The 26,677-nt window shown below is 55.7% G+C and overlaps 1 protein-coding gene across 4 annotated transcripts in view; it reads right to left on the bottom strand.

The window, feature by feature from the left end:
• SIK3 (SIK family kinase 3) overlaps window positions 1–26,677 on the bottom strand; it is a 62,892-nt gene that overhangs the window by 5,622 nt on the left and 30,593 nt on the right. Inside the window, exons 2-21 of one of the 4 annotated variants that reach the window (XM_062013990.1) lie at window positions 24,595–24,711; window positions 24,223–24,286; window positions 18,418–18,579; window positions 14,467–14,591; window positions 13,619–13,742; window positions 12,592–12,710; window positions 12,167–12,277; window positions 11,877–12,020; window positions 11,267–11,344; window positions 11,051–11,160; window positions 10,510–10,663; window positions 9,903–10,058; window positions 9,295–9,365; window positions 6,176–6,319; window positions 3,234–3,384; window positions 2,971–3,096; window positions 2,623–2,708; window positions 1,822–1,931; window positions 1,107–1,464; window positions 126–1,006 (exon numbers count right to left, since the gene is read on the bottom strand). In XM_062013990.1, the coding sequence (XP_061869974.1) occupies window positions 126–1,006; window positions 1,107–1,464; window positions 1,822–1,931; window positions 2,623–2,708; window positions 2,971–3,096; window positions 3,234–3,384; window positions 6,176–6,319; window positions 9,295–9,365; window positions 9,903–10,058; window positions 10,510–10,663; window positions 11,051–11,160; window positions 11,267–11,344; window positions 11,877–12,020; window positions 12,167–12,277; window positions 12,592–12,710; window positions 13,619–13,742; window positions 14,467–14,591; window positions 18,418–18,579; window positions 24,223–24,286; window positions 24,595–24,636 (3,316 nt within the window). In that variant the 5' untranslated portion in view covers window positions 24,637–24,711. Of the gene's footprint in view, window positions 1–125; window positions 1,007–1,106; window positions 1,465–1,821; window positions 1,932–2,622; window positions 2,709–2,970; window positions 3,097–3,233; window positions 3,385–6,175; window positions 6,320–9,294; window positions 9,366–9,902; window positions 10,059–10,509; window positions 10,664–11,050; window positions 11,161–11,266; window positions 11,348–11,876; window positions 12,021–12,166; window positions 12,278–12,591; window positions 12,711–13,618; window positions 13,743–14,466; window positions 14,592–18,417; window positions 18,580–24,222; window positions 24,287–24,594; window positions 24,712–26,677 lie in introns of all 4 variants that reach the window. The other 3 variants (XM_062013989.1, XM_062013991.1, XM_062013988.1) reach the window with 3 other exon arrangements.

The following is a 26,677-nucleotide window of genomic DNA, read 5'->3' as shown; positions in this document are numbered from 1 at the left end:
GGAGAAGCGGCCGAGCGGGTTTCCCTCTTGCTCAACAGGCTTCCTTGGAGGGCCCGTGCCCACGGGCCAGCCGGGGCCACGCCAGCCCCAGAGCACGGCGCTGAGCCGCGTGCCCGCAGCCTTACCTCTGCTGGGCACCTTGCTCCTGCTGAAGCCCGCCGCGGGCGGGTGTCGGTACGGATGTGGCCCCAGCTCCTGCGCCTGGGGAGCAGTTCCTAGCAAGGACTCTGGGTCCCCGTGCCCCGCGTTTACGAGCAGAGGGGTCTCCTGGCAACCTTTGGTCAATGTGTTTGAACTCTTACTGTCTGGAAAGCTGTCCCTGGCGCCCTCGCAGGCGCAGTCCTCCTCCATGCTCTCCGAGTGGAACAGGGCGGGCTGGTGGACGTATCCGTGGGGCTGCACCGAGGCGGGCACCTGCTGGATACATTCTTGCGCCCTGATTTTTAAGAGGTGCTGGGGGCTGCTCTGTGGGTGGTACGTGTCAGCGCTCTGATAAGGCAACGACAACGACTGGCGCTCTGAGAGGCTCTGTCCCACGCTGCTGCCCATGTTCCCAGCGTCCCCTTGACTCATGTGCCTGAACAACTCTTGAAATTCCTGCTGCTGCTGCTGCTGCTGCTGCTGCCGCCGTTTGATGAGCTGTGCAAATTCTGCCTGGGGCAGCCGCATGTCCGTGTGCCCCGTGAGTGAGTGCCGGGGGGAAAGCAGTCCCTGGAGGATGTGCGGTACCTGCTGGTGTCGGCTGTAGTCGGGGGGCGTTGGGGACAACAGTGCTTGCTGTAGTGCCGATGCCGTGTAGTGCTGCTGCTGCTGCTGATGTGCGTTCGGAGGGAAGCTGGGGTACTGGTCGAGCTGCGGGACCTTCAGAGCTTGCTGTGCCGGTGGGAAGCCGACGGCTCCCGAGGGGTTGTAGCTGCTGGGGGACACACGCGGCTGCTCCGAGAACAGGTGGGGGTGTAAGTGCACCTGGTCGTAGTTGGCGGGGGGATACCTGCTCACGTTCAGGCTGCAAGGGACAGAGAGCAACGAGTGACGCTGCTGCAGCTCGGCACGGCTGCTCCGCGCGGGGGGCAGAGAGCCCCGGGGCCGAGGGGGACGGGACGTACCTGTGCGACTCGGCGCTGTCGGCGCTGAGCTGCTTGGAGAGCTGCCTGTGGCCGTAGGAGAGCGAGGCCATGAGGCTGGCGCGGTGCTGCAGCTGCATCTGGCTGGCGCCGGGGCTGATGGGCATGCCCCGCGTGTGCGATGCCAGGCCCTGCGCGCCCACCGACGCCCCTTGCAGGAGGTTGCTGCTGACCATGTCGCCGGGCTCCTGCACTTGGATAGTGACCTGCTGAGGCTGTGACTGCTGCTGCAAGCCCAGGCACGTCAGCCCCAGGTTTGGGGGAGGGGAACAGTTACCGGACTGCGGGAAGATTGCGGTGTGGGATGGCATCCCTTGGAATTGGGACTGGGAAGCAGCACCTGCAAGGAACAGACACCCTCCTCAGGCCTTGCCCGTGGCAGGGCTTGGGATGTGCTGCTCCCCTGGGCCACACTGGGACTCCCAGCAAGAGGAGTCTCCCTGAGCTGCCTGTGACACCTGCAAAGGTCGCAGCTCCAGCCCTTTTGCACGGAAAGACAAACGCACCCACCCCCGGATATCAGCCCTTCCTCCCACCTGACAAGTGAGGATCTCACGAGAAGGACCCTGACAGCTCGCTCCAGCTGGCAGCTCCTCACAAAGCACCAGCCCTTAGTGCCAGATGGAGGATTGTCTCCGTGGCCAGTGCTGTGCATGGGAGCAGGCTGTAGCCCCAGCACGGTGTCCCTGGCGCTTACCATGGGGCTGGAGCACGCTGCTGCTCACAGGAGGGGGGCTGCTGTTTGGCTGCCTGAAGAGATGGTTGTTGGGATGGTTCGGGGGTGGGCTGGATGGCTGAATCCGTAACCTACACAGGGAAACAGGCACCTTGTCAGCACGTCTGCACCTCACTGAGCTGCCTTTTCCACTGTGAGAGCTGGTGCTAAATGCTGCCTATCTCTTGTTTTACATAAAGAGAAGAAAGCCCTTGTTTGGGATCCCGGGCTCCTCACAGCCGGGCTTCTCTCCGACAGCCACCTGCCTTGCCCAAGTCACGTGGGTATCGAGCAGAAGCTGTGGCTATGACAAACACCCGGGGCCAAGGCCAGGCAGGCCGGGCTCCTGACTCACAGTGGCCAGTCAGAAACCTTCCCTTCTCCCATGCTACATTTGGGGCTGCCCTGTGGCCAGGCCTCAGGGCGCTGGAGCTGCGGACAGTCACCCGAGGAGAGCCCGAGCAGGCGCCAGGCGTCCGGCAGCAGCTCCTGGTGAGGGCACACGAGGAACTGGCTGCTGAAGGCAACGTGCTTTCAAGTGGTCCGAAGGCAGGGCTGTCAATGGCTGTTCAAAGCAGCTTTGTGCCTCTGAATCACATTTCTCTGCTTCCAAAAGTCCTTCACAAGGCAGCTAAAAGGACCACACAACTTCATCTGGGAAATGGCTCTGCCATTCTCACTTTACATGCTTCCAGTCTGTCCCCAGACTCCCAAGTGTGTCAGCTCAACCCTGGCCTTGAGTAAAACCCATTCCCCCGAGCTCTCCTGAAGCTGTTTGGTTACCTCTGAAGCTGGTGAGTGAGCAGAGCTGGCTGGTTTTCACACGGAGCTTGCAAGGGTGGAGAAGGCTGAGGTGGCCGGATACAGTCCTGAACCAGGCAGCAGAAGAAAACAACAAGTGTTTGCAATCAACAACATCTCGACTAGGAAATGCAGAAAACATCCAAGGGTGAAGGTTCATCCTCCAGATTCACCCCGTTGTCAGTCCCTGAGTGCAGCTCTGGCTATCACAGCAGCTGTGCAAACATCTGGCTGCCTTCTCTGTCCAGCGAGCCGGGCAGCTCCCCCATCCCAGCCCCACCGCTGCCAAACAGGCCCAGGCCTCACGGGGTCTGGCTCAGGCACCGCTACCTGAATCTGCTGATGGAGGATCTGGTGGTGCTGCTCCTGCTGGTACAACATGTGCTGCTGCTGCGTCTTCTCCAGCGTCCTCTCGTCCATGTGCCCGCCGTACATCTTCTGAAGCTGCTCGCACTCCTGCAACAAACCCAACGCACTCTTTTAGTGCAGTGCCAAGAGGCACTCTGCAGCCTGCCAGTCTGGAAAAGCCAGTGAAGAAAGCCTCAGTTTAGTTTGACAGAACCAGGTGTGCAAGGACACGGAGCCTCTGTTACCTGCTGGAGCTGTTTGATGCTGCTGTTATTGCCCATCTTCTCCAGGTGGGCTTTGAAAGCCTGGATGCTGGCAGCACCGTCGGAGAAGCGCCGAACCGGGGAGAAGCGTTCGGTGGGGAGGTGCAGGGTATTTGAGTCCTTGTAAATAGAACTGAACACGTGGGGAAGTGGGTTAGTGATGCCAGCTCACAGACAAAAGCTGCGGTGCAGAGACATTTCACTCATGCCAGCTGTGCAAAGTTCTGCCTGCCCGCTCACCCACCAGCAAACACGTTTTACACCAAGACACAAAGTGCCATCGTCACCAGGAACAGGAAACGGCATTGCCGAGGATCCTGGGGGCCTGGGCACATTAATGTGTTTTAAGGCTGGAGGTGACCTGGCCACAAAGCAGCCTCTGGATGGGCAGCAACTCACTGTCCATCCACAGCACCCCTCCCATGGGAAAAGGTCTGCAAAAGCCATTCAGCACCCTAAAACTCTAACATCCACCTCTGCAGTGGCCCCTTCCCGAGGCTTCTGGCTTCCCAGGGCCCCTGTGGAAAACAGGAGAGAGAAGTCTGAGAAGCCTCTGAGAAGGGGGGCTGCCCTCTGCGCTTACAGATGCCCAGAGCTGTGCCTGAGCTGCCAGTGCCCACCAAGCCCCCTGGCTGCCCGGCTCTGTGCCATCCGATGGCTACACATGGCAAGGAGACACAGCCAGTACTGAGGCAACTGTGCCCAGGCCGCTCCAAGCCCTTTCCCTTCCCAAGGTTTCTTGGCCACTGTCAGAGGGACATGGACTTTTCTCAGGAGCTCTTTTCTCCCCAAGCTGAGGCTCCTGTTACCGAAGCCAAACTCTGACTCCTGCCGTGCCCGAGGTGCAGCCCGTGCCACCATCAGCACAGCTCAGCTGCCACACATACCTCGCAGCACACCTCACCACTAATGGTTCCTGTGCAAATGCAAGCCATGAAACCCAGCAAACAACACTCCTGCTATAGAGAGGTGGTGTGGGCAGCACCTCTGACACTCTGGCACCAAACCCCATGGAAGCCCATCTGGCTGCTGACTGGCATGGCCCTGAGCCGTGCTGCTCAGGCTCCTGGAATGTGGAATATGTAGCCATTGGCTTGAAGCTGTAGCCAAGGAGTGAAAGGCTGTCTCCTGGATCGGCTGCTGCTTATCAGGTGAGCAATGCTGGAGCATTTCCAGCTGCTGGGTGCAGCTCCTGTCCCTGCCCTCTCGCGTTTCGATGTATGACACACAGCTTCCTCCCAAGGCCAGAGCTGTGCCCCTGCCTCACGATGCCACCCTGCCGTACCCTGCCATAGGCACGGGAAGCAGGAGCTACAGATAAAGCTATGCTGAGGCTCCCAAACCAGCTGCTGCACTTGGATTCTGCTTTGGGATACCCCGTTCCCATGGCCAAAAGTGGGTGCTCCCTGAGACGATGCTTTAAATATGTCAAGTGCTAAAATAAAACCCTGGTGCCCTTCAGCACCCGAGGCCTGTGACATGCTGAGGCCGGGCTGCTAACGGTGTGTGTGCCACACGCCTTGGACACCACTCGGGGCCATCTGCTCAGGCCAGGGTCAGAGGGAGCTTCCCAGAGTGCAGAGGTGAAACATGAGGCAGGCTCAGAGCCTGTTACAACAGCGGGGGTGGAACCAGCAGATATCTCCCTGGTCATGATGCAACGGGCTCAGGATCCCAGAGCCAAGAGGCAGAGGTGACACCAATGTGTTTACAGGATAAACAGATTTTAACAGTCCTGTGGAAAAAACATCAGTTCCTGCAGCGTGTGAGGGACCCGGCTTACCTTGAGCGTTTGAGGCCATCCTGAAAGCAGGACACAGCACATTCTGGTTGTTTTGCAAGCTGTACTCCTCCTTCTCCTCCTATCAAGCTGTGACCCTAGGAATCTGTCCCCTCCTGCTCTTCCCATCCCCCAAACACCCCTGTGCGGGAGTAACTTGAGGGCAGAGAGGTGCTTATCTGGGTTCTCTCGAGTTCCAGCGTGGCACTAGCACTGTCTCAGTCTGCTCAGAGTTCACCTCTCTGCTGATTACATCAGTGCTCAGCTCAGCTCAGCAGGTATCTGGCTCCAATAAAAAGAGCTTTGTGGAGCCTGCCAGTGTGAGCTGGCTGCAAGGCTGAGTACCAGCACTGAGCCAGCCTTGTAGGCGACTGCTTTCTCAGCACTGGAGACCAACAGGCACCAAATCCTGCAGCTGGAGGCTCCCAGTGCCGCTTTCTGAGCTCCCTCCGTGGCATCACATCTCTGCTTTGGTGCTGTGGAAGGGACTCTGTGTCGAATCCACATCTATGTCTGCCAGCAGTGTCCCATCTGCACACTTGGGGACTGTTCTGATCCAATCTGAGAGGTTCTCTCTTTCCCAGACGCTGTGATTTCTCCCCCCTGCCCCAATTCTTTTCCCCACACTATGCCCAGCAGGGGTTTAGGTGGGAAATGACTCTTGAGGAGCTTTGCAAAGAGACTTTGCAGTCAAAACACACAACTCTGGTGCAGAACAGTGAGGTTTTCAAGCTCTGGCATAGATGACTCTTGCTGCAGCCTTTTGCCTGCATCTGCCTCCAAACATGTTCTGTGGACAACCTGCTACCTGCTGCTAGCTCGACACCTGCCACTGCAACAGGGGAAAGTGTTCCCCTGGAAGGAATCTCTTCCTGCCAACCTCCAGCTGACAGCAGCCAGTGTGGCAAATCGCCCCTGCCCGTGAGAACGGGGCTGGAGAGGAAGAGCTGGCGGGTCCCTGCTCCTGTGCCGCCGTGGCCCCAGCGCCGCTGGGCAGCCTTTGCTCTGCTCCAGGGCCGCTCTGCCCACGTTCCTCCTCCTCAGCCCTCCCTGCCAAGCGGGTGTCCTCAGAGCTCCATCGCAGACGCCATGGGAGCGGGTTTCCTGGCGCAAAGCTGCCCGAACGGCCGGTGCCATTACTCACCGGTGCTGATCGGGTACCAGGTGTGGAGCCCAAGCCCGGGGTCGGAAGGACTGCTGTCCTAGCTGCCTCTGCAAGTCTGGAGGGATTTCAGCTGTAGGGTTGGTCATTGCCAGAGTGTGCCTTTTTGACCTATTTGCCAAGTATCTGCAACAAGCAGGAGCACATTTTATAAGAGACTGAGGGGAGTACTCTGGAAACAGGGAGTGTTAGAGAATCCAGAGTGAACGGGAAGAAGCGATGCTCGCTGCAGCACCCGGAGCCAGCGGGGAGAGCGGCACGCCACGGGCACGCTGCCCGTGCTCGCCACACCACGGCCCCTCAGCGCCTGGGGACAGGGGCACTGCCACCAGCCTCAGATAGGAAGAGCAGAGGGCTGCTCTTCCCAGGCCTCACACCTTGGCGGGAACGCTGGTATATCCCTTTGGGAATACCCAGGTGACTACCTGCCTGCTGCAGCAGCTCTGCCCGCCTCTCCCTGGGAAGCTGCGGCCTTGCAGCTCAGCCTTTGCACTTCAGCCCCGATCCGGGCTGCCTTGGCACTGGCCACAAGCAACAGCCAGCTTGCCACAGCAGCCTGCTTGCCATGGCAGGCAAAGGCTGAGCGGACCCCACCCCACACAAATCAGGGGTCACAGAGCCTGTGGCTGCCAGAGGAGCAGGAGGAAGGGCACTGGGCTGAGGAAGGAGCCCAGCCCGGCCCCAGCGCGCCATCTAGTCCCTGCTCCTCGGTGGAGATGGCCCAGCCAAGGAAACAGAGACACTCCCTTCCCCTGGAGCCACAGGCGGCGGCGCTGAGGCTGGGCCTGCTGCTTGCATCACGGCCTGGGCAAGCAGCTTGCGCTAAAGCACCCTCTGCCCAGCAACCGAGGCACTGCAGCTCTTGTGCAAACCCTCTGAACACAAGGAGAGGCTGAGAGGCTCTGCTGTGGCCAGGCAGCTCCCACAGCCACTGCCCTGAACTGCTGGCCATTGCCTGCAGCCATGCTGGAGCAGCTCAGGGCTAGAAGAGCGAAGGGACAAAGTACCTGCCCAGGTGAATGTCCGCTGCTGCATGTGAAATATTTGCACCCTTGTGAAGCAGGAGCAGCGAGGCAGCTGTGGCAGCTCTGCCACAGAGCACTCAGGCAGCCACAGCTGGGGTACATACCTCCACTCTCTTCCCCTGCTAAGGCTCCCTGCAACTTCATACGGTGAAGCACAGGAGGGCAGCAAGCAAGAGAGTTGCTGCCCTCTCTCTGCGAGCTACTGAAGCCACTTAAGCAGAAGGCAGCAAGTTAAAGGAGCAAAGAGCGCTCAGCGTCGTGGTAACTTGCCAAAGTCTGTGCCATTAGCTGTTTAAGAACCATTTGATGCAGACAGGGAAAGTCTCCCAAAGAGCTTTACAGTTGTGGTTTGCTAAGATCTTTTTATTTCAGACCTCCAGGGAACAATCCAATCGTGAGCTATAAGAGCGTTTCGGGAAGACAGCTTCCCAAAGCTCAGAGGAGATGTGACTGCTCCCTGGAACAGAGCAGAACTCAGGCTCTGCTTTCAAGGTCGGGATAAGAAGGGCAAGAGCTGCTCACTAGTGGCTGCATACAGGGTGTTCCGAGCAGTGTTCTCACAAGCTAAATATTTGCATCTGTTCCTGATGTTAAGGCTGTTTACCCTTCTCTGGTGACTACTGACACGTTGCAACATAACGGGGTGGAAGCAGGTTAACACACAACCTGGATGGAGCTTTTTCTGGGCCATCTGGTGGGAGGACATGTGGTAGCAAAGGACTAAGGGCTGCACTGCTGAGAGCAGCAGTGACCTATGGGCCCAAGACAGACTTGCCTTTCAGCGTGGCCTGAACGTTTCCCTGGCTGGCAACCTACAAAACACCACTCAGGGGGCTCTAAATGATTCCAGCTGAGCTAATGCTTTCACTCTGGGACTCAAAGGGAACCTTAGGTTCTAGAACATGCAAGGAGAATGCCTGCCCAGGTCAAAGCATCCCCTTCCCAAGAATGGGACACTGGGGAATGCCATGAGGGGGAGCACAAAGGTGAGGGTGGTGAAGAACTAGAGACAAGGCTACGCAGAAGAGGCAAAGTCACCTCTAAGGCAGGGCTGGAAGCGAGTCCTTCCACGTGTGCCAGCTTTGGCTTTGTGCTGGGCTCAGCCAGGTGAAACGAGCCTGAGCTCACACTCCGCACAGTCTGCCACTGCACAGCCCCACTGCTCAAATCCCCCCTTTGCTGCAGAGCACTGAAAGGAGCAGAGCTGGCAGAGACACGACTTGCTCCCAGCCCACGTCTTCTGCCTGCAGTCAAGCCCTGAGCTGGAATCTTCCCCTGCGAGTGGGCGCTGAGGACAGGCCGCCTTGCCCCGAGCTGGGGAATCCAGAGCCCTTGGCAGGCTGAGGTGAGAAGCAGGAGCGCTCGGCAAGCACCGCAGGTAGTGCACCAGCCGGTTAGCAGAGAGGAAACCACGCAACAGCCACTCAGGAAATGTTAGCAAGGACATGGTTAGTGCTTCCATGGACCCAGGAACTACAAGCACGTTCTACCCGCTTCCTAGGACATGTTTGGAGCAGACAAAGACAGGTCCTGGTATCTAATACTCATTTCCCTATTGAGGCAGACTACTTGAAGGCCTACGGCTAGAATCAGAAGCTAGAGGCAGCCTGACTTCCAGCAAGCTCACTTTGTTTAAGGCATCAGAGTTGGATGTTTACTGCACGTCTTGATACAAAAGCTGCGTTGACACCCAAGGCCACAGAGATCATCCTCCTGCCTCCACCACTCAGCAGGGAGGGGTGAATCACTCAGCACTCATGTTGCAGGTTAGTGTGGATCGCATGCTGGTGCACGCTAAGCGAAGGAATTCAGCAGTCTCAGAGTTTCTGGAGAACCTACTGCTCAATTAGCTAAACCGTTTCAGGGGGAACCCAGCTCTGTAAGCACCTAGTAGGGTCAGAGGAGTCATTGCCTACAGTAATCAGCACCCACAGGAACAAGAGAAACGTGGAGCCTTCGCTGTCATCGACACCGTTGCCTGTGAAGAGGCCGCCTGTGCTTTCACTCAGCAGCGGAACACGTGGGCTGCAGCCTTGTGGACGTGGGAAGGGCAAACGTTAAGGGACTGGGAGTTACCTCTGCACAGCTTCCTGGTCTGGCTCCCCGTCCGAGCTCTCCTCATCCACGGGGGTCACAGCTGGCACGGCCTGCAGACACAACAGAAGCCACAGGTTCCACAAAGCGCTCTCGGCCGCACAGCAGACACCTGACCTCCCCAAACGAGCTCTCCCAAGGATGTGGGTCAGCTCCTGGGCCAAGAACCTTCCAACATTCCTTCCCCAGCCAAAACCTCCTGTTAGGAGGCTGCTTCTTCTGCTGCCACCAGGGCAATGCACCAGTGCAGACACATCGGGGAACAAAGGACGTGCATTAGTGCCCAAGAGGGACGGCTTCGTTTTGTCTGTTAGGTCAGCAGCGGAGAAGCAAAGAAGCCGTGGAGAAAGTCCATAGACATTTTGTGAGTTCCAGAGGCCCAGTGTCTCAGCTGCCAGCAGCTGGAAGGCAGCACAGCAGGTCTCCCCAGCGGGGACCCAGCACCCCGCTGCAGAGGAAGGCAATGGGCACACTCCCTGCCCTGCTGCCGGAACTCTGGGCTGAGCCTGTGACCTGCAGCCACCACTCTGCCTGGGGAGGAGACGTTTCTGAGCTCACTGCCAAGCCTCTGCTTTCCTTTGGCTACTTACTGGCGTCATGGTGACGAGCGGAGAGGGCCCTCGCGGGCGCTTCAGCAGCTGCTGCGCGTGGAGCTGGATGTTGGCCCCGCCATCCGACGCACGCCGCCCCAGCGGGCCCATGCCGTTCAGCAGCTGCAGCGTGGGGGGCTGCAGCAGGGACTGCTCCTGCCGAGCACAGAGACCCCGATTACCGACCCCCAACCATGGCTTTGAGGCACCCGAGGCCCAGCTCAGCACCCACACCTTGCCACAGGAGGCCACCGTCCTTCAGGGCTTCAGTGGAGCCCAAGGGCTGCAGCCAACATCTCAGAGCTGCCGTGGGGCTGAGAGAGGCAGCACTGCTGGAGAGGCAACGTCTCCATTTCCCTCCATTTCCCTGCACCCTGCTTTAGTGCCAGCCAGGCTGCAACTTGCAGCTCCCCAGCCCCTTAACTACTGTCGCATTGCACTCTCCTTGCATTCTTCAGCTTTTTAAGTGATCGACTAGGATGAAGCCTGAAGGGCCTGCAAGAGGGTGAATGCCAAAGCTGATGGAGCCCGAGGAGGTGGCAGAGTGAGCAGGGGCGAGCACCCACTACGCACCGTGCTGCCGGGGCACAGGCTGCAGTGCCAGTACCTTGTACTCCAGCTGACCCGTGGGCTGCAGGTTCTGCCTGGGCAGCACGTTGTGCATGAAGTTGACGTTGGGGGTCACCTGCAGGAAGGGAGCCTGAGGGGTGACACGGGGGAAGCCAGGCAGCAGCTTCTGCAGATCTTCCATGACTTCCGTCCTGTGCAATCACAGTTACAGGCAGGCGAATTAGTGATGGCCAAAGAACCCCCTACAGCTCCCCTTCACAAAGCCACTGACAGGAAAGCCAAGGCTGGATGCCAGCCATGACCGATCCACCTGCCCCCATCACCACCTGGCCTGGCTACTGTGAAGCAGGGTCCTGGGGCCCAGGGGCATGCTCTGAAGTGCATTTGCCAGCCCAGAAACTGGAGACTGTTGCCAGTCCAGAAGGTATCTACTGTCACACAGACCACAGAGCCCAGAGGAAGCATCAGCCTCTCATCTGCCAGCGCAGCCCCTGAATCAATCTGTGGCATCCCAGAAGGAGCCAAGGCACGTGGCTGGGAGTGCACCTTCCCTCAGGCAGTTCCCGTCCAGCACTAACCGTGGGTCGGCCACTCCAACCGTGTGCCTCCTCATCGAGAGGTAACGGACCAGAGCTTCGGGCGACGGCTCCTCCCCTTCATCGCTGTCCAGGTTCATCGTCCCGTCAGTCTGGGCAGGAAAAACATTGCAGGTGTTGAAACACAACATGAGAGAGGCCAGAGCAAAAGGCTCCCAGGCGAAGCATCTGCAGGGCTGGCCCAGGGGTGCACCTCACCTCCACTATTTGGTTTTCGGGGTTGATGAGCTGGACTTGTGGCACGTTGATGCTCACGGTGTTGCCTGTCTGTTCTGCCTGCTGAGCAGAGAGAATGAATGGCAGACACGAAGCTACCATCTCTAACAACCCCTTACAAACACTGCTGGATTAACACCGGCGCAGACCTAAGCACTTGGGAACAGGCAGGTGACCCTGGAGCTAGGGAAGAGCTGCTTATTCTGGGTTCTCAAGGGGCTGCCTCCTTTCCCTTCCTCCCTTCTGTTCAGGCAGGGTCAGCATTTCTTCTGCTTCCCTTGAGAGCTGGCCTCTCTTAAAGCAAATATTCATTTCTTGGAGAGCAGCAGCTGGTCTGTAACCTCTGTCTCTCAACTAGTGAAACCCTCAGGCTGCCTTCCCCAAACTAACACAAGATTTGCCTGCAGGGTGCTTGGCAACCCGCAGCCAACAGACCGACCCTTCCTCCTCCCAGGATTACAGCCCCCTAAATACAGACCGACCTCTCGGAGGAGGAAGGCGCTGTCACTCCCACCGGGCCAAGGGCGCCCGCAGCGAGGCTGCGTGTGGCAGGCGAGGGACTGGCTGCGCTCCCTGGCCTGGCAGCACGTACCTGGATGCTGGGAGAGGGGGGGAAGGGGATGGTGCGTGGCACGCTGGGCGCCGTGGCGATGCGCAGGTTCTTGTGCCGCTTCAGGCGGTCACAGAGCAGGCTGTAGATTGCGCTGTAGTGATCGTAAGCATCGGCTCGTAAGGACTGCGAGAGGAAAGCGAGGAAGCGCTCAGTTCTCCTCAGGAGACAGGAGGTGCCCCACGCTGTGCCGAGGCGGCTCCGTTGGCAGAGGCGCTGAGCCACAGACGTGGCCGTTTGACCTCGGAAGGGAACAGGCCGCGGTGTGTTACCTGAACGGTGCGCTCCTTGTCCAGCCCCATGTCCGCCATCGCCAGCAGCACGTCCTCATTCAGAGGCTCCATCTGCCTCTCGGTCTTCAGGTGCTGACACTCTGAGATCAGCTGCAAGAGCACAGACACAGGCTTCAGCGCTGACGTTCCCAGAGGCACAGGGATGAGTCACGGCGCTCCCTGCTCCGGCGGCAGGCTGGCACGAGCCTGGGAGGTTGACGGCACCCCGGTTCAAAACCTACAGCCTCAGGCTCCCGACGACAAGGGGGAAGACAAAACCACGCAGGCAGGTGAGGAGCAACATGGCAAGAGAGAGCAGGAGACACAGGAAGCAGAGCACAGCACAGCAGCCCTCGGAACAAGAGGTGCCAAAGGGCCAAAACGCCCACAGTGCCCCCACGCACCCGCTCGCTCCCGCCTCTCACCCTGTCGAACTCCGCATCTGCCTCCCCGAGCTTCATCCACTTGTGCTTGCAGATCTGCTCCATGGAGAGCCGCTTGCTCGGGTCCAAGACCAGCATGTGGCGGATCAGATGCTCACATTCTGCGAGGGAAGACAGGGGCTGTGCCATCCGCAGCAGTCTGCTCCTTTCTGAGGGAGGTGTTTCTCCCCACATGGCAAACACTGCTTCTCCTTCTGTGCTTTGAGCCCGGTCACTCCCTGAGGCGCCACTTTGCTGCAGGCAGCTGCTTTCCCCTCACTGGGGAGGAAGGCAGCCGTCCAGGCTCCTGGCCCCCTGGGCTGTTATAGCTGGGGCCCTGGCCCTGGCTGCCTTGCTGGCACTGGCCAGGGGACACGGCTGCCTTTGGGGGGCTGAAGAGCAGAGCATCCCCTGAGCGCTCCCTGCTCAGTCCCAGCTCACTGTGAATGGTTGCTGCACAGTGTCACGTCTGTGCTGTCACCGTGGGGGACTGCCGAGGCTCTTCCCTGTCTGGGGTGCGAGCTATGCTTGCTTTAAACGCACCACACGCTTCAGCAAGCAATTTCTGCACTAGGAGAACCTCTTCCCCAAGGAAGGCAGCAGGTGAAGGAGCCTTCATCTGGGAAACTCCACACACTCCATGTGAAATTATTGCTTCATCTGAGAGCAGAACCACCTACAAATGACTCGTTAAGTGCAGGCGGTTTCATCTGAGAACTAATTGCACCTTTCCAAACCCAGATTCCTTACTAAAGCATTTCTTGCCCAAAAAGGACGTAGACATTAATCTCTGATGGGGCTACTGCCAGAAACTCACGAGCCGTAAGGCTGTGAGAAGAATCCTATTGCACAGTTATACACCTGAAAGCTGTGATTTTAACACAGAGAGTATTTTGGTTTCGAAGCTGTAGATTCAGGTCTCATTTCAGCTTATGTTCCAAAGCCTCCTCCTGGCTTTGCAGCACACAAGTGCACTGGTGTGCTGGAACATGAGTGCTGCAGAGAGCAGGTGAGCAGCAGCAGGCCTTACCTGTGGACATGAAGAAGGGGATGCGGAACTTGCCGCTGAGCACCCTGGCGCGCAGGTTCTGCAGCGTGCTGCCGTCGAAGGGCAGAGCACCACACACCAGCACGTACAGCACCACGCCGAGGCTCTGCGACAGACAAAGGGCACGTCAGCACCGGCACACACCAGCCTTCACCATGAAGAAGGAAAAGCAAATCCCGTTGGAAGGGACCTTGGTGCCATTGTGGTCCCAGGACAGCTTAATTCCTCCTTCCAACTTTAAACCTCATTTAGACTCTTTGGAGCCGGAGCAGCAGGAGGCTCTGGCCAACCTGTGCATCCAGACCAAACTGCTCAAGTCAAGAGGAGGCTGTTTCAAACCCATCTCTTCCCTTCAGAGGGCCAAGGAGCCCATGAGGAGAGGTTCAGGGCAGTGGGTAGCCCATGGCAGGGCTGCAGGGCAGGGCAGAGCAGGCTGATGCCGCAGAGGAGACCGTCCCAAGCCTCTGTACCCACGTGCTCTCTGCAAAAGCCTCAGAGAGTGGAGCTGGAAGGTCCCTCTTGCAGCTGTGCCAGATGAGCCCTCCTGCAGGGAGCACTCTGCTGCTCAGCACTGGTGGAGTGACCCGGATTTGTGGGAAACTATACTCAAATGCATTTCTGGATGACTAGTGTCTTTGGCACGATGCCTCCCAATACAGAAAGCATGTGACATGGTAGCCAGAGGAACATTTTATAAGCATTTCTCTGAAAAACGGTTTTTGCCATACTGGAGGCTTTTCTCCAAGACATGTTCTAAGTGTTCATGAAGCAAAGTCAAACAAATAGAGCAAAGATGAGATCCACATAAGAGAAAGGGGTTCGTCACATACCCAAATGTCAACCTTCGGCCCATCATACTCCTTTCCTTCAAAGAGCTCTGGAGCAGCATAGGGAGGGCTCCCACACCACGTTTTAAGCAGCTGACCAGGTGTGAAGATGTTACTGAACCCAAAATCTGAAAGACCAAAGAGAACTGATGAGAGGAACCTGATCCATTCCAGCTGCCCTCAACAAGTGACACTGAAGTCATTGGCTGAGCCCTGTAGAGTCCTGTACCATCCTGTAACAAACAACCAGTGCGCAGAGCTCAGAGAAACAAGAGTGCCAGGAAGGGAAGAAGAGCAAGAGAGATGATGAAGCCACCCAGGCAGTGTGCAGCTTCTCTCTGTGCTGAGACAAGAGAAGACAGAATGCAAAGGGGAAAAGAATGGGCAATTTTCCTTTTCCACAGAGCACTCGACAAGCCAGGCCAAACCATCCCCCAACAGCAAATAATGGATCCTGAAAGAGAAATTAAACAAAAGGTCTTGACCTCAAGGGCAGTCAACCGCCAGCTTACGTGGGCACAAACGGCATGCTCTGCTAATGAACCTGCTGCCCTGGCACACAGCTGGGACCTGCCCTGCAAACAGTGAAGGAGCTAAAGTCTGGATTCAAGTTTTCTCTTATAAGAAAGGAAGAATCCTCACTAACAATTCCTCCTGTGTGCCAGCAGGAGCCGCAGCCACAGCTGTGCACGGGGCCATTTCTCCTGGCATTTCCTTGTGCCAGTAGCAGATCCTCACAGCAGGTTTGCAGGAGAATAACGTAATGGGCATAACGAGGAGAGTCAGAAATACCCTGCTTGCAATTTCTGCCTGATTCAAGCAAAAAGCATTGTGGCAGAAATGTATGGCACACCTGCAGAAAACAAACATCTCCTCTGAAGAGCCCAAGGGTGACTGTGCCTTCGTCCCGGGCCAGAACTGCAGCGTGTCTGGGCTAACGCCCAGCTGACTGTCTACCTGCCAGTGAAACACGAGATCCCACCCGCCTGCACTTCCACTGGGATTTGGGACTTGACACCTTTGGAGCAAATTACTCATGTAGTTACTTTCACTTGTCCTTGTGTGTCCTCAGGTGGCCTCTGCAGCACCTTGGCAACCAGCTGCGTTTCCGAAGCAGCGGGTATCGCCCCGTGCAGCCCAGCCCTGGCACCAGCTCTGCACGGGCACAGGGACGAGGTGTTCCCTGGGCCACGGCGCCCCAGGTCCCGGAGCTCCTGTGGTCACCCCACAGCTGCCCTGCACTTCAGGATGAAAACCCTGCTCCCCAGGGGCTCGGGGTGAGTCACACTGTTGTCTCGGCAGGGAGCTGGAGCCAGGCGGCTGCTCTTACCTGACGCACTGCTCAAAGGCTGGGAACAGCTCCCAGACCCACCTGTGCTGCAGCAGCCCAGCTCAAGGCTGGATGGCACAGCAGGCTGTTTGAAAGCCCCTCCAAAAGCTATGGGGAGGGGGACTTGAAAACCCCAGAGTAATAAACAGCAACATAAAATCTAAACCAAACAACCCCCCCAAAGAATTAGACAATTTTTCCTCTAAAAACCATGACAAGTCATCCCAGGCCAAGGGGATGGAGAGACCCAAATGCCCAGGGAGCAACCAGGGGCCACTCCACAAAGAGATGCCGAGGGAAAAGGGCATTTTGAAAGAGCAAGGAGAAAGCTGCAAGGTGGTAAGGGGAGAATATTTAAAAGCTTCATCTCCCTGTTCCTGAAAAGTGGGCCCAGGCCCTCACGTCTCCTCAGAGCAGAGCAGAGCCTCAGGGTGCTGGCTTCAGTATCTGCACAGCAGAGACTTTTATCCTCAGAAGGCGAAAGAGCAAACAGACTCTTGCAAACGAATGCAAAGCAATGCATAGATCAGATTCCTCTCTGAAACCATACCCCAGGAAGGCCGGGGTATTTAGCAATCATCTCACCTCCTGGCTGAACTCTCTGACTGGGAGCACGAGGGAACAGAGTGCCAGAAGCTACTGACTCAGCCTTTGAGAAGGTACACTGGAGAAAAAGCGTCCATGGGAAAATTGAGAGGGCTGTGTCTTACTCTTTATGGAACAATGGTACAGCTGCAACCCACCAGAAACCCCCGCAGCCCAAAAGCACACTTGGAGCTGCCACGGAACAAGATGAGCAGCATGAACCCACCCGGGGTTCATGGGGAAACTGCTGGGAGAGACACCAGTTGCTATCGCTTCTGTTTTTCCCTTTCACTCTTGAAACAATGGAAGAATTGGTGTCAAGCGGTGACTGAGCAGTTGTAGGGACTAAGCTGCATGCTTGGAAAACGCTATACCATAAATTAGCTTTTCCAGGCTACCTTTCCAAGCCCTGCTACAGCTTCCTGCCAAGCAAAACACTACTGCCACCAGGGTGGGAACTGTCTTCTGGAGCCCGTTCTGCGAGCAGAGATTTGGAAGGAAAATAGTTTCCAACTCCCTTAGACTAAAAAAGCCCCAAGTGTCCAGGTTTTGCAGCCATTTGCAGAGCTTGTCAGCACGCTCCTGTGGACCCTGCTGTAGGAAATCCAGCCGCATTCCGGGCTCTACTCGAGGCAGTTTTTAACTTCTTTCCCTCAGGCACCCTCCCCTGCTACACAGGGATTGGATTTTAGCCCACGAACACAAGATGGCCTCAAATCCTCAGCTCATCTGCTCGCCTTAAAACACGCACCAGAAAGTGCTGCTGCCAGAGACAAAGGTCGGCAGCCTTGTGCCGAGGAGGAGGAGGACATGGCTTATGCCGTTCACTGTCTAGAGGGAGTTTCCTACAGTCCTTCTTCCTATCCCTTCCCCATTCCCTCCTCATAGTGAGATGAGAGAGAGCTAAGGCCTTGCTCATGATTTTATGGCAAGTCAAATGTTCAACTCTCATCAGACACCTACGGCTGGCACGTAAGACAACGGTGACATGACAAACAAGACTGCTTCCTCTCTCCAAGATGGTATCAAGCTAGGAGAGCACTCCCCAACTCCCAGCATTAAAATTGCTCACAGCCCGAAAACTCTTATAGCCCTCAGCATTTACTCTTTTGTTTACAATCAAGTTGCACACCCTTGTAAAAGCTCTCCCAAAGATGCGTACCAAGAGAGGGGGCAACAAAGCGCTTTCCCAAATGGCTCTGCGTTAGGCTCCAGGAGACTTACAGGCTAAGGATGAGCTCTTCCAATGCAGAAGGCCGTGAAACGAGATGAGCAGGGTGGCATTAAATCCTGTTTCAATCGGCTGCCACGTAATCCCACAGAGCTGAATGAAGTTAAGCCTAGTTGGTGCCTCCCAGAGCTGAGCAGCCACAGCTCAGCCTCCGGGGCAGGAGCACCACAGACATGGAGGCCTGGCCTTGGTCAGCCTCGCAACTGCCCAAGTTGCAAGCTCTCTGGAAGGGAGGCTATTAGCCAAACAGCCCAGTGGCCAGCAGAACCCTGGCAGCAGACTGTGGGGGCTGGTTATTTATAACCCTGCAGTGAGTGACAGGCCCGAAGCACCGGGGCTAATTCTCTTGCTGTGTCAGGCAGCAGAGTGAAATGACTCGAGAGCGCTGTTTCCTCTTCGCTGCTCTACCACAAACGCTGTCACCCCTGCTTTCCATTCCTTCTCTCTCACCTAGCCTGACCTGCTTCAGACTAGTGCTAAACTGGCAGCAGGACTGCAAAGAAGGTGCAGGTTTACTCCCAGTCTCACCCCGTGCATTGCTGCAGTACCTATAGCCACATATATGCCCACAAAGCCAAATCAGCTTTGTTTCATAGTTCTTTTATTTTGCACTGCTCGAAGGGAGGCACAAATCCCCCAGCTACAGCCTGGCAGTTTCAGCTCTGGGCAGTGGGCCACACAGAAATCCAAAGCTTCCTTTCGCTGCACTGTGCTTCCTTCTTTCTGAATACCTGGAAGCAGGCAATGCCTCCATTTATTAACTTCTGAAAGCAGCTGCCTTCCTCCCACACTGCTGCTCCTAGCTCACCTGCTATTTTGATGTTAAGGTTGGCATCCAGAAGCAGATTTTCTGCCTTCAGATCTCTGTGGACTATATTCCGACAGTGACAGAAGTTGACGGCGGCCACTATTTGCTTGAACTTTCTCCGGGCTTCCTTCTCAGCCATCCGTCCGTGGGCCACCAAGTGATCTGCAGGGCATGAAGGGAACAACAAACAGGTTATTTAGTAGCTAGGCAGGGGCTCCTCACCCGCTGGGAAATGGGGAATGCAGCAGGCACCAGCCCGCTGCCACAGAACGAGGCAGTGCAGACACTTCCCAATACAGGCAGGGCTGCCCCACACTCGTAACCAGTCCCAGGCACTGGCCACTGCTTTGGTGCAAAACCAGACTTGCAATATCCAACGATGCACCTCATTCTGCCCCTACGGTGGAAGTCTGAGTGCTCCCGGATACCTCGTTGAATATGTATCCCCTGGCTCAAAGGCAGTGTTTCTTGCCAGCTAGGCTTTCCTTGGAAGCCAGCACTGCACACATGGACACGAAAAGTCTCACAGAGGCAGGCACACGGCAGCAATCCAGCTTAAATCCATCCACTCCAAACCTGTGAGTGCCACACTTACAGAAGCCACTCATGGCTAGCGGGGAGGGCCAGGCAGGAGCCAGGCAGTGGAGCTGGCAGAGAGAGGAGGAGAAAAAGTTTCCCCCTGAAAGCACCAAAGCTCAGCCAGGAAAGTGTAAAAGTCAAAGTAAGTGGCAGCTGAATGATGAAACACAGTTATTAGCCTTTCCTAACACCCCTCTGCCCTACAAGCAAGTGCAGCTAAAGCTGATGTAGCGTGGTACGAGACGTGGGTAGGAAAAGCAGTTTGCAAGGTGACGGAGCCGAGGGCAGTGACAAGGGAAGCCAGGGGAAATCCCAGAACTGCTTTGCAGAGCCCCCAGTAACCAGAGGGCCTGACCCACCCAAGGGCCAGGACGGCTCCTCAGTTGCCCCAGCTGGTGGGAAAGGCTTTGGACAGGCTTTCGTGAGCCCCTTCCCCTCCAGCACGGGCCACTGCTCCAGTTAGCAGAGGTGTGAGCCGAGCCCCAGGGGCTGGTCTCCTTGCCTGTGTCAAGAGGCCATTATTTCTCAGCTGGGCCATCAAGTTGGCCTCAGAAAACGTCTGGCTGAAATGATTCATTTGACACCGTAAACTCCATTAAACAGGAGAGCTCAACAGAGAGATCTGCTCTTGCAAATAATCCACATAAATCACTTCTGAAGGTTTCTCATCGGGTGGTTGTATTTTTCCCAGTTACCCATTAATTAAAATACCTGTGACATAATTGACTTGCAGTAAATACTAATTACCAAGCTCCATCAAAGCCTTTCTGCTGGCTCCCGACTGCACAGCAACCTACTTCTCCACGTTGGACTGCTTGTGTTGTGCAACTGAGTGAAGCTGTTTTCCGGACAACTTGTCAATTAAGCTTTTCTCCACTGGATCAACTTGCTCCCTCCAGGAGCGAACATGAAGCAGTGCCAGGGAAGGGGATCCCTCACCAATTGCAGTGGGAGCCTCAAGCTGCTCTCTAGCAAAAGCAGCATCTACATTCTCAAGTAGCCCTGTCGTATTTCATGGAGTCGTCTGCACGGTCATAAATTGTGCACAGACTTGGGGGACTGACAAGCAGAGTTAGGCAAGGGCTTGCTCCAATTTAAGCATTACCACCGATCAACAGATAGTAGCTCAGCTCCTAAACGAGTCAAGGTCATCCACGTCTTTTCCTCTGCCAGCATTTGGGAGCGCAGCCTGCAGATAGAGCAGGAGCTCGTCAAACCGAGTGTGAGCCGCCAGCCTCAGGAGGGTTTTGAACGCATTTAAGGGATTCTCCTGCAGGTAAGACGTGGAACCCAGCTGCTGCTGCAGGTCCCTTGCTACAAGGCTCTCCTGAGCCTATTTTTGCCCGAGCCTGGTTGAGCTGCTCCCCGCGCCTCACGCCACTCGGGCCTGTGCGCTTTGCAGGGCCCTGCTCTCAGGGGCTGCCCTGCCACGCACCCGCCCCCGCAGGAAAACGCTCTCCTGACCCTTTCACTCCTTAGTCCTGCTTTGGCAGTGAAATAAATCCTTTTAGGTTAGGTGTAAAATTTCCCCTTTCATGAAGAAACGTGAGCGGAGGCCGGTCCCCAAGCTCCGCACGTAGGCACAGCGCTTGGAGACCGCTGACATTTCTGCATAAGCTCCAGAGGAAGGGCAGAAACAATGAAGCTACAGAATGCTTCACATACCACCCAGGGCAACTGTGTGCCAAAATTAACCATTGCAAGCTTAGTGTGCACGAAGCTCCCATGGAACGGGAGGTTACGGAGATGACCTGAGTGTCCAGCTGGGAGCCGACACGCCGCTCTGCAGCGCGGCAGGCCCAGGCTCTACATGCGCCCGTGCGCTTCGGGAGCTGCAGGCACACGGCGCTGCTCCTTGGAGTGTTTTCCAGAGAGGAAGGAATGCATGATTTCATTTCACAGCCCTTAAAAGCATCAGTCGCTGTACAGAGGTACTGATAGGAAGCCCCTGCTGCTGCCCTCTACGTGAAAAAACACAGCAAAACTCTACACCAAAGAAAAAGCCTCTTCTGGGTAAGAGATGGGACTGCTGCACCAGTTCCCACCGTCTGCCTCCAGACAGACCCCTTGTGCTTCTCAACTGCTTTGTCTGGAAAGCAACCGCTGCTCGAGCTTCCCGTCTCATCCCTGTGGCAGCTGAAGCGCCGTTCCCAGCACCTCTGGAGATCCCAGAGGCAGCCTGACCTGACCTTCTGCAGAGTGGCCCCACAGCGTTCAACGCCTCGTCCAGCTCCTGCTCAGGGAGCTCAGGGCGAGTGGGCAGGGGATGGGAGGCAGGGCAGAGACAGGGAACTCGCTCACCACGTTACCCAGGTTCACCACGTTACCCAGGTGAGGACATTGTCACCTCTTCTGAGAATCCTCATTCGTCAAGCAAGTACCCATGTTCTTGTCAATAAGGACTGCAGATCATTTACAGGATTCAGAGTAAGCAGCTGAAATCAAAACAGGCTTTTGGACTACGTTCCGCTTGACCTCAAAAAAAGGGCACTCGAGGGACCTGGAACAAAGAGCACCCTATGTTTAAAAGGAGACACTCATTTGTTCGTAATGTCAAACCCAACCACATGCCAAACACGCACAGGGACAAAAATAACAGTTTACATTTTGCTGCTTAAGCCCACAGCAACAGCCAGCCTCATCCCGAGGCCCCAGCGCCGCCACGCAAGGGCCGCTACCACAGCGCTTCCAGGAAGGGCCGAATCCACGGCGCTTACGGCACGGCTTGGCCACGGAACGAGCCGGTGGCCCCTTACTGGAAGTTCAGATAAACACGTTGCAAAGGCCTCCCAGGTGCTGACCAAGGAAAGGCCAGCGAGGGACCAGGGCCTGACCGACTGAAGCCGTGGCCACAGGGAAACTACCATTCCCTCAGCTACAGATTCCAACACATGGGATAGTTACGACTGGACAGTAAAGTTCAAGTCTTTGAGAGTCCTTTTAAAGCATCGAGGGAAAGAACTTGGATTTGCTTCTAACAAAGTCTTGCAGTTCACCAGAGCCCGGCACTGTAACTCAGGCTCTGAGAGGCACTTGGCCTCACACCAAGCCTTCAGCACCCACAACATTTCAAGGAGCACCACGCTCCTTGAAACCCACATCATGCAGATGTCAGGACATGATCAAGAAAAAGACATCTAAGACTGAGCAGAGGCACATTTAACAGCGAGGATTCCCCCGGTGCCTGGTAACACGGTGCCGGCGGCTGCCCTGTCCCTGCGCACCCAATGCAGCTCCCCCAGCACTTCCTACAAGAGGTCTCACCGTAAGAGGGATGGGTGGGGAGCTAAAGCAATGTGCAAGCAACGTTTTATCCTGAGCAACAGGTAGCCTCTAGTTCCCTCCCGCTGCGGGACCCCGGCAGAGCCGGAGGCGTTCCCACGGCGCCATGAGGACGTGACTCTGCAGCACTGGAGCCGCTAAGGACTGCAAGGAAACCTTCCCAAAGCGGGCCGCCGCTTCCTCCCCGTAAATTGCTTCCGCTGGCAGAACAAAGTCTTCGTGGCTCCTCAGGAAGCTCTCATTACAGAAGGCTGAGAGTGGAGCTTCGCCCCCTCCACTCCGACGCCGGGAGCGCGCGGGGCCTCGTGCCGCGCCTGCAAATGCTCCTGGCCGCCTAGCAGGGCCGTGGCCTCCTGCCCTGGCTCCCAAAAGAAGCCTGGCTGTTACATCACCGCGTGCTCCCAGCTACCCAGGAGCAGAAAAAGCCGGGCAGTGTCATGGAAATTAGCCATGCTAATGAGCTGAATGTACTACAGCAGAAAACACTGCAGAAAGCAATTAGATTTTCACTTCGGCTCGTGCAGAAGGCTATTTTTGTAACCCAGAGAACTCATTCCAAGCTTGCATATGAGCTTGCACATAGTTCTGCATTTAGAAAAAGATGAGCCCATCTCTGCCAAATTCAACAGAAGAAGGGGAAGAAGTAAGAAGTGATTTATACTTTTCCTGGGGGCGCACACACGAGCGAACTCCAGTACACATTGAGGTGACTTTGCTGTAAGTAGTACACAATGGAAGAGGAATTTCAGCACCCTTCTAACTGCCAAGCATCCTGCACCACGAGCATCCTGCACCACGATTTGTGTCCGAGGAAACAACTGGAAGGCTCAGCTGGAGGAGGTCAGGCCTTTCCCCAGGCATTCTGTGCTTTCCAAACATCGGCTGCTACTCGCTTCTTGCTTCAGCCGTCACCTTCCCCGAGAAGAAATCCAAAGGCACAGGCAAGGGAAGAGAACCGTCCACAAAGGGACTGCTGTTAGATTATGTTACTGGAAACTAGCGTCTTCCAGCTCAAGTTGTCCCCTTTTCCTGCCTTTGGGGCCTCCCTTGCTTCCCTAAGAGCTTCATCTTTTACTACAAACCCAGCCCCTCCCCCAGCAAAGTGAGAGGCTCTGACATCAGCAGTGAGTCTCCTGCAAGCACCTAAGGGGACAAAAAGGAACTTCCACGTAGCTGACAGGCCGTGTGTGTGTCCTCGCAAGGACACTGCGTGGAAGCAGACGTGAGCACCAAGGATTTCTCCTTACTGAGGCTCCTGTTGGCCAAGTCAGTAAAGACCAACCTGGCAAAACTGTAACTCAGTCACCTGGCACAAGGTTGTAGTGTGTAAGTAAATGTCTGTTTCCACAAGGTTTCTTATTGGTGGTGGCAAAACAGCAAATGAAGTAATACACTTGTGCTGCACAGACACCACTTTTGCTTTAAAGAATAGCTTCTGTGGTCAAGGATACTCAGCCAAACCACTCTTAGCAGACAATGCAGGTTAAAAAGCACGCTAAGGTAACATCAGATATCAAAAGGGGAAGAAAATACATGTTTTTGAAACCAATATCCTCCAGAACTGCCCATTTCTTCGAAAGCCACCGACAAACACCAACATTCCTGCTATCGCCACCAACTGTCACCCGGCTCGCTGGGCAGCAAAGCATCCAGCAACACCTTAAAGCCCAGCTGGAGGACTATTGCCAACACCTTAATCTCCAAGTCAGCCTAAGAGAGGAGAGGCACCGCCTGTGAATGAGACCCAAAGGAGAAACAGAGGTTATGGGAATTATTTTTCCATCAAGTTGCGATCCTTTATTTCTTTCTTCCCCTCATCAACGGAAAGTTTTCAGGCTGAAAGGGCATCTCTCAGCTGAAACAAGAGAGCGTGGCAGCTATTTTCAGGTTACTGTAGGTGACCAAGTGCATTATCTGATTAAAGAATGTAATCAATGTACTTACCAAATATCTCCCCTCCGCTCGCATACTCTGTCACTAGATAAATCATCCTCTCCGTCTCCATCACCTGCGCACGAGGACAGAAAAGCGACACATAAGGACACTACCATATGCAGAAAGGAACACGACAACCAACCCTGATTCTTTCTCTGAGAAAGGCCACGGCGGAAGAGTGATGGCCCAGCACACAAAAGGATTGCCCACGCTCTCCCCTGCCACCCCTCTAATCAAGTCACTCCAAGACCTCGAGAACATCTGGGACCTTCCCAGTATTGTCCATAGCAGAACCGGAAGCGTAAGTCTAGAGAAAGCACCTCTGCACAGCGTAAAGCTGTGGTGCAGTGGCATGGGGAACCCGCTGCACAGAGCTCCTACCTGGTATAACCTGATGATATGTGGGTGGCAAAGCATCTTCATGATCTGAACTTCTCTAAATATCTTCTTCAGGTTCTCTTCATCCAGTTGTGTCTTATCAATGATCTTTATAGCAACCTAGCAGAAGGGGAAAACAGAAGAGAGGTTATTGACCCAACTGCTTGAAAGAACCAGCTTCCTCGAGCTCACCACCCAGCTTTGCCTTGAGCTCCTAAGTGCCTTCCTCCCCACCAAGAGACGTCAGTGTGAGCGCGCAGCTCCAGCATTCCAGCCCCGTTCCAGGTTCGTGGGCTGAATTACCATCCACCAGCAGGTTTTCTCGCTCAGAAGTGGCACTCTCCCTGGGAAAAGAACCACTTCTACAAATCTTCTCCTGGCTGCTTTGCTACGGCATAATTTCCCAAACTTCAGTCGAGGAAGACTGCAGAATCATGCAAAGGCGTGGGGAAGGGCATGCAAAGCAGCGCTGCGGGAAGAAACGCTGCTGGGGCACAACCAGAAAGATCTGCTGCAGGAGCCCGGAGCCCAGTGACAGAAATGCCTGGCTTGAGACAAACCCCAGTGCTCACTGGGGCTGAGGAGAGACACGAGGGACGGGCAAAGGTGTGCCATGTCTACAGACCAACCACCACCATGGGCCGTGACCTGAACACGTGCCACTCCAGCAGCAAACCCCACAGGCAATGCTAAATGATGCTCTTACTGGCACAGGGCTGCTTGGAGAGAAACAAACAAAACCCAGGATCTTCAGAGAATGACCTGAAGCACATGAAGATTAGCTGCCTATGCTCTGCTAAAATCCCTGCCAGGGGAATGACTGCCCTGCATGGAAGCAGAACACTGCAGGATCCCGAAAAGGCACTGAGTACAATAAGCTGTTTCTTTCGTTTGAGACCTTTAATTCAGAGCACAGGAACGATTCCAGACTTCTAAGTCACGGAGCATGCTTCCTACAGCAGGAGCTGAAAGGCTGCCAGGTCTAGCACTTGGCACCAAGAGCTGCTGGCAGGAGCAGGGCTCGAGGCGAGACACAAGGTGAAACGCCCGGATCAGACCCCACTCCGTGAGGCTGCCAAGCACTAACGGGCGGTGATTAATGGGGTGACGGGCTGCTGCTGCCCTGTCCTAGGCTGGCAGTGTCCCGGGCTGCAGCTCACCCTCTGCCCTGCAGCAGATAGGCCAGGAGCCCATTTGTCACTGGGGATGGCTTCAGTAGATCTGCGTCGCAGAGTTTCAAGGACAATGCTCAGGAGTGGACTGGAAAAGTTAAGAGAAGCAGAGCGAGGCTGGGAGGCACTCACTGCATGCTCGTCACCAAGGATCTTCCCTGCAAGAACCAGCTTTGGTGAAGCTTAAGCACATGTAGATATGTAAAAAACTAAGAGAAGCTTCCTCAGAGAGTGAAGTCAAGGTGTCTACCAAGAGACACGAGTTACCTTCAGGCAGAAATAGGTAAGTTAAAATGCACAGGTGTGGAGGATTCCTCAGCTCCTTACTCCACTCCCAGCTCTGTACCTGCTCTAAGGAAATCTCATTTCCCAGCTTAATTACATGGTCTGAATCGACATTCTTTGCCAAGTCCAAGGTATGTAGAGTATCTGGTTGAACACAACTTGGTCACTTGGGCCTGGCCAAACAGAACCGAATGACTCTGGCTTTCCCTGTGATAATGCAGGGCTGGGAGAACCAGGCTGCCGTCTCGCCTGCCCCACACTCGTCACCTGGCTCGGCAGGCTTGGCATCCACAGTGCCCTGAACCTCCACACCTGCAAGACACACAATGCCTGAGCCTGCACCAAAGGAACAAACACAACAGTCAGAAGATGTCTTCCTGCAAACGACCTTACTCTGAGTTTGGCCAAAGAGGTGGCCCTCGAGCAAATCCATCCTCAAAGCAGAGACCTGGCCTCACCGAAGGGTTCTCATTCCATTCCAATGCCTCCAGCAACTGATGTTACACAGGGGGCAAAGGCTCCTGGAAAAGCGTGGGGAAAGCACCTTGTGCTCCGGTTGCAGGAAATTCAGGGCTTCCTCCTGCCGATGTGCGGGTGGCAGTAGGAAATCCCCCACGCGCCCGCCGCAG

This window comes from Colius striatus, chromosome 23 (assembly GCF_028858725.1).
Source record: "Colius striatus isolate bColStr4 chromosome 23, bColStr4.1.hap1, whole genome shotgun sequence".
Classification (NCBI taxonomy): Eukaryota; Metazoa; Chordata; class Aves; order Coliiformes; family Coliidae; genus Colius; species Colius striatus.
Note: the sequence above shows the minus strand (reverse complement) of the source record. Positions and strands in the feature narration are given on the sequence as shown.